The following is a 12,290-nucleotide window of genomic DNA, read 5'->3' as shown; positions in this document are numbered from 1 at the left end:
ATGATTGTTCAATCAACAAAGGAGACAGAACTGAAAATAGCAAATATATCAGCCCCATTCAGTATCTCAGACATGTTTGCTATCCTTAATTGCAATGGCTGCTATGGCTAACACATTTCAACTATCTAGAAGTAGAGGAACTCAGCACCAACCTACTCCGGTGTAAACTATGGGGTATACTGATAGGACACAGAACAAGGATTTAGATATTTCAGTTAGCATAGTTACAGAATTAGTTAGAGGCAGTTAGAAGTTGTTAGGTGCAGGAGCATAGATTAAATAGGAGAGAAGATAAAAGAGGAGGTATTCAGATTTGTTAGCATTCGGGGAACTGAAAGTAATTATGCTATTATCCTTCTTCATGGTCCTATCGATGCCACCCTCAAGTTCAACCTTGTCCCCAGCGTTGAATTTTAGAAACTCTGTGCTGATAGTCCGTGCCTCCACCCCCCAAGTGCCCTACTCTGGTGGCTGAGAGTAACCTTAATGAGAGCTTAGGTCAGCATTTCTCCTTGGCAAAAATCCGAGGAACTCAAGCATATACACTAGGGAACTCCATAATTGAAAAAGCTTAATGCATCACCCAAAATTGATCTAATAGCAACAACTTATGTATAAACCAATGGTAAGTACTGAAGACACTATTCCCTCTATTTCTGAGCCTGAGACTAAATATTTCTTTGAATGATTGTAATTCTGATGGAACCTAATTTAATTTCATTTACTGTAAATTGAAGAAGATAGTTATGGAGACAAGCTCCTTACAAACACTAATTGCAAAATAAAACACCAGAAGACCTCAACTCCCCCTTAGAAACAACTACCCTAGGCTCCAAGAGATCCCTTAATTCCCCACTCACCAAATGCTTAATACATGCCTCCCCCACTATACACGCACACTCTCTCCTTTTATCCTAACTCAGAATATCCTAGAAACTTTCCTAACAAACTAACTAACCTCTCATCCCTTTCAGCCCATAGGCCCATCAAATTCTAATTCTAATGACTTACCTATTTCCTTACAGAATGCAAAAAGGTCCTACACCCAGTACCCTATGTCTCAATCTGTCTTTTGAAAAAAATTCCACATAACACGAGTTTTATTTCAGCTATTGATTCTATCAAAGTTTCAATATTAGTTCTAGAAGCATTAAAAGATGAGAAATGGATTCAAGTCATGCATGAAGAGATGAATGCCTTAGAGAAGAATAAAATATAGAAAGTTATTAATAGACCAAGAGGAAGAAGTGGGGTGCAGATGGATCTATGCTCTACTGTACTAGTTTGATGGAACACTTGACAAGTATAAGGCAAGGTTAGTTGATAAGGGTTATACTCAGATATATGGCATCTACTCCATGGGCCAAAATGAACACGATAATAGTCCTATCATCCCCTGTTGTTCTCTTCAATTGCTGAATTTGAAATCAAAGACTTTGGTAAGCTGAGGTACTTTCTTGGGATAGAAATTGCTTACTCCAAATAGGGTATATGTATCCCTCAAAGGAAATATATCCTTGATCTCGTCAGGGAAGTTCGAAAAATTGGGTACAAAGCTATCAGTGTTCCTAGAAAGGCTGAACCACAATATGGGAAGTGAAGAGGAGAGTCCAAAGGTTAATATAGGGCACTTATTATAGGTTAATATAGGGCATTTAGTATATGTGGTGAGTGTTGTCAGTCATCTCACTCACGACTAAGGGAGAGACATTTGCATGCCTTAGATAGAATGCTCAAGTATCTGAAAGGTAAACTAGAGAGAGAGAGGATTGCTATTCTGAAAAGGTGGAAACTTATTCTTAGAAGTGTATGCTGATGTCCATTATGCAAGATCCATTATTGACCAAAGATCAACCTCTTGTTGTATGGTCCTTTGTGGGGATTTAGTAACATGGAGGAATAAGAAACAAAATAAGGTAATGCAGTCAAATACAAAGACAGAATTTAGAGCCATGGCTGACGGGATTTGTAACCTTGTATAGCCAAAAATCATACTAGATGACTTTAAATTGAATACAAAGGATCTATGAAGTTGTTCTCTGATAATAAATCTACCATTTGTTTAGCTCATAATCTCGTTTAGCATGACAAGACAAAACATAAAGATTGACCGCACTTCATCACTCCATATATCCCTTCAAAACATCAACTAGCTAATGTGTTGATTAAGGTACTTCCCACGGAGAGATTTCAAGAGCTCACTAACAAGCTTGAAAAGATAGTTGTACCTAAGTCCTTAACACCAATGTTGTTAAAATGTAGAGTTTATGTAAAAACAATAGGGGTGAGCAAAAACGTAAAATCGCAAAACGTAAACGGAACGTAAGAGTTTACTAACGTATTAAAAATAAAATATATATCCAACATATATAAAACCAAAACACACAAACATGTTTATTTTATAAGAATGTCAATTTTAATCTTTGTTTTAATTTATATAGAATGATTTTAATGTATTAATTATATAAGTTATTAAATTTAAGTTGATTAATGACTAAGATATATATAATTTTTTTATTAATATTACGTGTTTTATATATATATATATATATATATATATATATATATATATATATATATTTTTCAACTACGCAAAAAAAATCATATTATATATATTTTTATATTATTCATGGATTTATTAATTACTTAAAGCATTGATTATTATAATATACAAGCATTAGAGTGTGGCGGTGAGTGTCTCTCACTTCACTGAATCTTCTTCTTTGTTCCCTTTTACTAACACTGACATTGTTTTCTCTCTCTCTCTCTCTCTTCTTCTTCTTAACGGTGGATATAGTTTAAATGCTTTGCATCAAGAGCTGTCTAGTGCCAAAACTAAAGCGAGTAGAAGAGAAAAGAAAGCAGTTTATCAAAAAAAAAAAAAGAGAAAAGAAAGCATAGAAACAAGTAAGAAGAAATGTCATCGGTTTTTCTTTCTGCAACTGCAACTTGAACTGCTCTTCTTCTTTTGCGTTTTGGTTTGGGTTGGAGTAACAACCAACAATGGTGAAGGGTTGGCGATGAAACTCTTCTTCTCCTTCTTCATCGTCTTTGCTTCTCTCTCTCCCTCTACGTCAGATCTGACTCTTTCTTTTTTTTTTTTCTTTTTTTTTAGAAACTGAGTCAACTCAATAAACTTGCCGAGTCAACCGAGTTGACACAGCATTTCAACCCAAAACCCGTTTTGACACGATTTTGGACATAAAAACGTAGAAACGGTCTGTCTCTACGTTTCGAAACGGTCTGTCTCTACGTTTCGACACTACGTTTCGAAACGGTCTGTCTCTACGTTTCGACACTACGTTTTTACAACATTGCTTAACACACAGGGAGACTAGTTATAGTATATCTCCCTTCAACTCTCTCTCTCTCTCTCTCCTGATTTTTCTCTAACACACAAGTTATAGGCTTACAACATAATGATTCAGCAATCAAACAAGCTGCAAATATGCAAAAGGACATAATCCAATCTTACCTCGCAAATCGAGATTGTATTGAAATATCCCGAACCTTAATTCTGTTGACTGTACCACTTTGGCTTACAAGGACAACTTGTTCATCACTTTCACCATCCTCTGGTAGAGACAATAATATTTACAATAACTAAAACTATTTTACAGCATAATAATAACAGCAGCAAAATAAGTACTACTAATTACCAGAACTGCAACCAAAGATATTATTTTTGAAAAGTGAAACATTGAGAAAATACCTGCTAATGAGAATCCTACCACAAAAACGGCAGCCAAGCGATCCTCAGCAGAAAACTGAATACACAGACGAGAAATGACACAAGACACTTAAAATGAAAGGGTTTATTATTGACAAACGGGAAGTTTTTGTGATACAAAAAATACCTTGTATCCTATCAGACCAACTCGATTCAAAGATGATATTCGGAAACTGCTTAAAGGAACCCGCTTTCCAAAACCACTCTCGGACACAAACAATAACCATGGGCCATTTTGGCCCTTTGCACTGTGGGCACATAATAAATAAATATATCAAGGACATATGTGATAAAGTACTCCCATATTGCCTTCAGAAGACAATTAGTCATCTCAAAGTCTAATAAACACTGCCTGTCCGTGCATTTGGTGTCATAATTCAAGAGATAAAGACAAAATAAAAGCAGATGCAATATATTTAATTATAACCTATACATAGTTTGCAGACAAAACTATCGTCATATTTTAAAAGGACAAAAAATAATAACTAAACAAATAGATCACAACCTTTTTTAGTATAATACATAATAAGCCTATCCAAGTTAACTAGAATACTAAAAAAGAGACCATTTTAAAACTAAGAATTTTTATCATAATTTAAGTATGTCTATACCTTCCAAGGAACTCCAAATTTGAGGGCTTTAGTTGGTAATATTAAAACTATAATGCAGTTGCTCACTGCAAAACTCACGGTTCATTTGCAGGGATGATTCAAGCAAACATAACTATATCACTGAGACAAAGTTCCAATAAGAAAATATACAAAGCTTATACTCAAAAGCACATGAAGAAACTAAATATATAATTTTGTTTGTTGAACATTGTAAGAATATTATAAGATATCTTATAATATTATAATTATATCTTCAAATAATTTAGAGTATCTTAGATGATCTCTAAGGAATAGTTTCTCTATTTCCTTAGGGGGTGTTTGGTTCAAGTTTTTGGAGAGGATTACCGGTAATCCTTCTTTGGTAAATGTAATTACCACGTTTGGTAGAAGGAATAAATTACGATTCCCGGATATCCAAGGATTACCGGTAATTTGATTTATAAAGAAAAGTCACTATTCAGATTACCAAAAATAATATGGTAATTCGGAATACCAATCAGAATACCAAGTAAAGGGAAAGCACAACAATAAATTTTGAGACAAAAATACCTCAATACACATAAAAATCTAGACCCAATCTATCAATTACAAAAGTAAAAATAGTTTGGGGTTATTTTTGTAAAATAACCTCATATTCCAAGTCATATTTCGTTCTAAACCAAATATGGAATCAGTAATTTTTACCCAGTATTCCCGGTAATATTTTGGCGAACCAAACACATCTTTCGTAAGATTCCAAGTAAACTCAATTTCTACTGAATTCCCATTAATCATGATTCCCGGTCACCAAAAAATTTCTCCTGTACCAAACACACCCTTATATTTCATTATTTGTTTCCTTATTTTAGGAATCTACTATTACTATAAATGGGGGTTATTATTTTGTCTTTCATATCACATCACTACACATAATGTTCATTCTATACTCTCTCTATCCTTTCTCCCTATATACTTAAATCCCTATACTTCAACAAACTTAAAGTGAAAACACGGTAATTATAAGCAGGTAAGAACACAATTACCAAACAATTAAGCAGATCTAGGACAATTTTCTCAACCAGATCATACTTTGAAGTTTGACATATGGCAAAGATGAAGTAAGTCAGACGACATAATTCTAACAGTTATCAATTCACTACTAACAAAAGCATGCAGGATCTCATCATTATTACTTGCTCCCAGGAAATTTTGATGAGGTCTCCAAGTTGTTCCACATGGTTGCTTGTATAATGTCCACGCTTGCCATCCTATCCCCTTCTCTGAGTCTCATTGCCAGTGCTCCCCTTGTATTTCTTCCTAGTGTGCGAATCTGATCTTAAACAAACACATGATAGTGTCAAAAACATAATTTTACAATGATGCTATGGCAACAAACTGCAAAGCAGTTTTGGCAATGAAATACTATAATTTTTATCACTTTATTTTGACAGTCTTCATGGACACAGTACATGGGAGTAGCCTGTTTGAGAGGTTTTTACTTAATAGAAAGAACACCTGTATGGTTAATACTGAGTTTTTGACATATATAAAGTATTACTACGTAATTACGCAATTCATATTTGTTAAATAAAAGCTACATTCAAAGATTATTATTGAATTACATGGTTTTCATAGTCTTTCCTTGTTCCCCTCCTTCCTTTTCCCTCTAACACCAAATTATTCAGAAGAGTTGACACAGTTTTCAACTCCGATCTATTCCAAAGAGATCACACTATACCAGTAAAATCCAATGCTTTTATTTTCAATTGATTTCTTCACAAATATAGTGATTTTGTTGAGATATATAGTCCCACATTGGTCGAAGAGCAACTAATGTGGGAGTTTATAAGGCCTTGGGCACTCCCACCCTTTGAACTAGCTTTTGGGGTGGTGCATCCCAAAGTTCTTTAACAGATTTATATTTTAAAATTAATGACAGTAACTTGCCTTACTGCATAGGCTCAGCATGACCATTCCATTGTGTGAAGCCATGGCCACAAAGTCATCATTTGTGCAACAACGGACCCATTTCAGCTCATCACCAGGAACCTTTCGAGATAAATGGTATGAATGAATAATATTCATAGACAAAGATTAACCACTAATCTAGCAGTAGGACAATACAATGAAGAAATAGCAATGTAGACATAGAGAACTCAAATAAGAGAACAAACCAACTGAATTGCAATGATTCCAGTCGACCTGATTGATGAAAATGAATTCAATGATACTTTTTTAATATAGCCTTGCATTGTAAGCATCAGCAAAAATTGATCTTCAGCAAACTCGCTCACAGGAATAATGGATGTTATTCTTTCACCATCAGATAAAGATAAGATCTGGCACACACAAAAATAGAAAAAAAAGATTGTTATTTTGGGCAACTTGCCTTACAGTCCTTGTTTGTTCAAGTGTATGTTAAAAAAGTAAACTGTGAATATAATTAATTTTTTTAAAAGAAAATTTGTCAAATCCCAATTTCTTGCTCAATTTCCCTCCACATATAACTCCATTGATTCTAACTGTATCCGTTGTCCCATTTTCTCTCTGAAACATTTTATTGCATGCTTTTGGGTGTGCATGTAAGTGTCAAATATGTGGGGATCCACCTACTCCAAGATTTAAGTCTTGACAACCATACACTGTCAAATAATTTTGCATAATGTTGAATCATTGAATTGAAAGTTCTCACTAGGTTGATCCCATGGAATTTATGAGATATGTATGAATGCCAGATTTTAATTTTCTAATATCTTTCCAAAATATAAGTAAATGTTAATTATTAGATTAGATTAGATATATATGAATGCCCGATTGATCTTAAATTTGGTATCCATGACCATAATAGTATCACTTGATTCACGGATTGGTAAATTGTGCAATTTACAAATTATTCAACGGAATAAGTGAAGAAGGTTTGCTCTTGTCTTCTTCACTTATATATATATATATATATATATATATATATATATATATATATAATTATCTCCATTATCCCACTTTCTGTCCAAACCTTTTTGTTGCATGCCTGTAGGCACTGTATGCTATATGCTAGTATGCCCATTTTTTATGGCATGTGTGTCATAGAGAGAGAGAACAAAGAAATACCTGAACAAGTGGAGTGCCAGCAGCAGTCCGGCTACATTCAGGAATTTTGTAGGCACGAGCTGAGTATACTGTTCCCTTGTCACTGAAAATTAAATTTCACAAGCCATGCCATATTCAAACGTAACTAGATCAGCGACAATGCAACGATTTTAAATACTTGACAGTAAAATAATTAACCACAACTAAGAATTGAATCGAAAACTCAAAGACTCTAATGTAGGCATCATAATGCCACTTCCTAGATAAAGGATGGTTGTTAATAACTCAATAAGCAAAGTCAAGTCATAGAACAAGCCAACTTACAAGCTCAGTATCTTCTAGAGAGCTTTTCAAGAAAGTACGAACCAACACAAAAAGTACGAACCAACACAAAACTAAGTCCAGGTTCAACGCACATCATGATGAAAAATAAAATTAAAATATTTTTGTTAATATTCAGCCTCTTTACAAAAATACAAGGGTAAAGCTGTATTCAAGGATTTTCTCACCCCTACCCTCGCAATTCAAGATTTTACAAGGAGCCCTTTTCTTAAAAAAAAAGACAAATGCTAGCAACACACACTATCATTAAGTGAAATCACATACTAGGCCTACTAATAGAGAGTGGGCCGAGATTATTTAATGGGATTTCACCCAATTGAAAAGAGTGTCAAAGTGTGTTACTGGCATTCCTCATTATATTAATTATGGATGATGATGTAATTTGAATTTATGGTTTAAAAATAATGAGTCTTGTGTTTAGACCATTTGCCCTAAAGATTTGGGTTTTCAATACAAGGCTAGTTGTGTTTATAGAGGTACAAGTTTCATGAAACTAAACAAGAAATAAATTTGAGCATTTTTCAATAGTCTTTTTTGTATTTGTTCTGCACCAAACTAAGGGTCCAAAAAATTCAATATACAGAAAAAATTTCGCATTGGCTACAAAAGAAGAAAAAAAAAGGAACCTGAAATAAAGGACATGATCGTGTGCACGACAAACAAGAAAATCAGACATTGAATCATTCACTCTCAGTTTTCCTACTGATTTGCCAATTGTTCCACGAGTTTGTAGGTTAAAAGTGCTTGGCTTCATCCGCTTCACATAACCTTTTTCGCTAAGTGCCTGAAAGTAAAAGACAACCCCATTAACACAAGAATCATTTAGTGACCTACAGATAGATGGAGGAAAATGCAAAAGATTTATAGTCTAGCTGCCACATACCAATAGCATATCTTCATTTGGAATAATATCAATGTCTTCAAGTTGACCATTATCTGTGTCCTCCAACATTGAACGCCTCGGACTGGCAAACTTATTTTTCAGCTCAATTGCTTCTTGTTCTATAAGCTAAAAATATGAGAAAGAGGTCAAAATGGTTGTCTCAGATAAATAAGTTATTTTTTAAGCAATGTCTTTCAGGTGAGTCATTAGTCACAGTAAAAATGCTAATAGCCTCCTGTAAAGATTAGCTATATGGAGTTACAGTCAAACCTAAAAACTTATACTTGCAGGTTATGAATATCTATGGCATTTTAAGCAATGTTAATGGTCTTAATGTTAGCCACGTGTATCTTTCCACATGATTAGCATTGGAAACTATGTAAATGGTGACTAGGTCAATACATTTATTCTATAGGAATAACCAAATCATGTAATTATTTATAGTATCTAGGATCTTTGTATTTATCACTGTACTCCTATAAATATTCAGTACTGCAACACAATTTTCAGCAAATGCCTCTCTCTCTTTCAACATGGTATTTAGAGTGAGGTACTCACAACAGCCTAAAATTTCTCTGGCCAAAACCAAGACAGCCTCGCCGATCTACACCCTACTAGAATTTCAGATCCAGCCAGAGAGACACATGCCCATAAACTGCTGCTGTCCACTGAACATCTCTTTCGGTGAGTCTAGCCTTTTTCGGAATATTGATAGCCACTTTTTTCTGTAAGCCTGTTTATTGGCTTTGCAATTTTTGATTGAATTTATTTGAAAAAAAATGTTGCAGAAAAATCAAAAATCTCACCGCACACCTTCCTTACCATCCCACTCAGGTGGCTTTTCCACAACTCACAACCATGTAATAGTGTTTCGAGCCACATTCTTTGTTAACTCCCAAGATCAGGTTGCCCCACATCCAGCTAGATCATAGCTTTCCCACCTTTGTTTCGCGCTGTTAGGTCTGTTTGTAAGCTGTCCCTTCATGGGCTACCATGCTGCACCAAGTTGGCTCGTACATGTGACAATTGTTTGACTCTTATTCTCACCTGTGAAAGGCATGCAAATTTCTTAGTTTTCCTTGGATCAGCTTATTCTACATGGGTTTCTCTGTTTCCCTTGCCTCCCCTGTTTGGTCGCTGTATGGTTCTGTACAGGCTCTTTGCTTCCATTCTTGCATTCATGTCCTTGAGTAGTTTGTTGCATTCTCTTCCGGCCACAAGCTGCTGATGGAGCCATTTTAAATTGTTTCAAGGCAATTCAAGCCAGATTCCTTTTATTCCTCATCCCATCCATCTATAGCTCTTCTAGATGTGCATTTATTGTCTCGCATACAGGATTTTCAATTCCACATTTTGCTGTGTCGTCTCTCCTACTACATGGTTTATAGCACCCATCATATTTTTAAATATTATTTTCTTTAAGTGAATTTATTCATAGCAAGTTGAGAGCTTAGTAAGGGTGAGTGTTAGAATACTAGGTTAGATTCATTAACATAGTAGCGGAGATAGATGGGCATATCTAACACAGGTTAGAATATTCGTAATTATAATTATGACTGCAGTTAATAGCTGTAATTAGCTCTAAAGTTAGACCTTGATTAGCTCATGCACGTAATTCACTCACAATACACACAATTTCTCTTAAACAGTGTTTCAACCTTGTTAATTGGAAGACTATCCTCTACTTCTGCACAATATCTCAGCCAAGTCTTTTATCTCCATAGTTCGCTTTAGTGCTTGAGATTTAACTAGGGGTGTGCATGGGTCAGGTCGGGTAAGGTTTCTGTGCCGACTCGACCCAACTTGATTTTTATAGGTTAGATATTTTGACCCGACCCGCTTTAATTTGATCCAAGTCAAGACTGACTTGGTTTGAATTCTTTTGAACTAGTTCAGAACTGGGTCGGATCTGACCTGACTTAGTTTCTGAAGTGGGTCTGACATGGTTTCTGAAGTGGGTCAAATCTGACCTAACTTGTTTTTGACTTAGTTTTAAAATATGTTTTTAATTTGATTTTTTTATAATAATTGATTTATTTTTTAAACTCATATAATTTAATTATTTATTTGTTTTAAAATATATAAATTTTATTATAAATTTCATATTTGTTGAATAAATAAAGGAATGTAATTTTAAGCCCCTGCACATGTGAAGAAAAATTAGTGAAAATTAATGAAAAGTAAAGGATGAGAGAACGCTCTTCCCATCTTAAAATGACAAATTACTAATTTTAACAATGATATATTATAAAATTACATAATGTCCACCAATAGGAAATTCATAAATTCAAACCCAAATTTTACAAATTAAATTAAATTTAAAATTTCAAACAAATTATTTATGTACTTTTCACAATACTAAACAATATCATATTTTCGATGAAATTTCTACGTTACAAACGACAAAAATTTTGTCACAATTATTTTTTCGTCGGAATACTTTTTGTCGAAAAGCGACGGAATTTTTTCTCTAATGAAAATTTTTACAAAAATAAATTTTCTATCGAAATTTTCGAAGAAATTTAGTTTCCGTCAAAAGTTTTGACAAAAATGATTTCCTGCATCAAATGTTTTAAACGAAAAAAGAATTCCGTCAAAAGTTTTGATGGAATATTTTTCGTTCAAAATTTCAATGAGAATGTGTTCTGACGAAAATTGTTTTGAGGGAAATGTTTCATTCGAAACTTTCGACGAAATTTAGATTCTCTAAAAAATTTTGATAGAATATTTTTTCCGTCAAAAATTTTTACGAAAATTTTTGAGCGAAATGTGTTTCGTTGAAAATTTTGATGGAAATGTTTTTTTACCAAAAAACTTGATGAAAATATTTAGTCAAAAAATTTCGATGGAAATGTGTTTCGCTAAAAATTTCGACGAAAATTTTTTTTTGCCAAAAAGTTTAACGAAAATTTTTTCGTCAAAAACTTTCGCCGAAATTTGAACTCTATAAAGAATTTTGATGAAATTTTTTTTTGTCAAAAAATTTCGATGTAAATGTGTTTCGTCAAAATTTTTGATGAATATGCTTTTTTGTGACATATTTTGACGAAATTTACATTTTGTAAAAAAAATTGATAAAAAAATTTTTGCATCAATTTTTTTTTGCAGAAATGTTTAGTCAAAAATTTTGATAGAAATATTTTTCATAAAAAAAATTTACGTAATTGTTTTTTTCTTTTTTCTTTTTTTCACATAATGGATGTGGGTCAAGTTTTGGGTCAATGGATCATTATTAAAACAAGTCAGGTCTAAAACTGACCCAAATAAAAATAGGTCAGTATTTAAACCCAGTTCAAAAAAAAAAGGTATTTATGGGTCAGGTCAAGGTCAGGTCAAGGACAGGACAAGTGAACCAATTTTTTTGCACACCCCTAGATTTAACCCTAGGAATTTTTAATCTACAACAGATAGTAACAGCATTAACGATTTGGAGGACAATAATACAATTTCACAATTGCCATACCAGCAACTAGGTAATAACAGTATCACATTGAACAAATAGACTTAATAAGCTAATTCAACAGTTATGAATAAGAGAAATGCAAAGTGAAACTATACCTCCAGTATATTTTTCCTGCTGGACAACAGATCCTCTAACTTGGAAATTTGTTCCATCAGAGATTTACTTTCAGCCATAAAGTTTCCGCTCTGCACAGCA

At 33.7% G+C, this 12,290-nt stretch overlaps 1 protein-coding gene across 1 annotated transcript in view; it reads right to left on the bottom strand.

Moving 5' to 3' along the window:
* Positions 1–12,290, bottom strand: part of LOC133301668 (DNA gyrase subunit A, chloroplastic/mitochondrial) — a 37,339-nt gene that overhangs the window by 716 nt on the left and 24,333 nt on the right. The window contains exons 17-26 of the mRNA XM_061501328.1: positions 12,191–12,280; positions 8,633–8,758; positions 8,376–8,533; positions 7,429–7,510; positions 6,495–6,659; positions 6,268–6,369; positions 5,514–5,650; positions 3,858–3,978; positions 3,713–3,767; positions 3,476–3,575 (exon numbers count right to left, since the gene is read on the bottom strand). Of these exons, the coding sequence (XP_061357312.1) occupies positions 3,476–3,575; positions 3,713–3,767; positions 3,858–3,978; positions 5,514–5,650; positions 6,268–6,369; positions 6,495–6,659; positions 7,429–7,510; positions 8,376–8,533; positions 8,633–8,758; positions 12,191–12,280 (1,136 nt within the window). The remainder of the gene's footprint in view (positions 1–3,475; positions 3,576–3,712; positions 3,768–3,857; positions 3,979–5,513; positions 5,651–6,267; positions 6,370–6,494; positions 6,660–7,428; positions 7,511–8,375; positions 8,534–8,632; positions 8,759–12,190; positions 12,281–12,290) is intronic.

This window comes from Gastrolobium bilobum, unplaced genomic scaffold (assembly GCF_033153095.1).
Source record: "Gastrolobium bilobum isolate Gb01-03AN ecotype WA unplaced genomic scaffold, APGP_CSIRO_Gbil_v1 utg20349, whole genome shotgun sequence".
Classification (NCBI taxonomy): domain Eukaryota; kingdom Viridiplantae; phylum Streptophyta; class Magnoliopsida; order Fabales; family Fabaceae; genus Gastrolobium; species Gastrolobium bilobum.
This window is presented reverse-complemented; position numbering and strand designations above follow the sequence as displayed.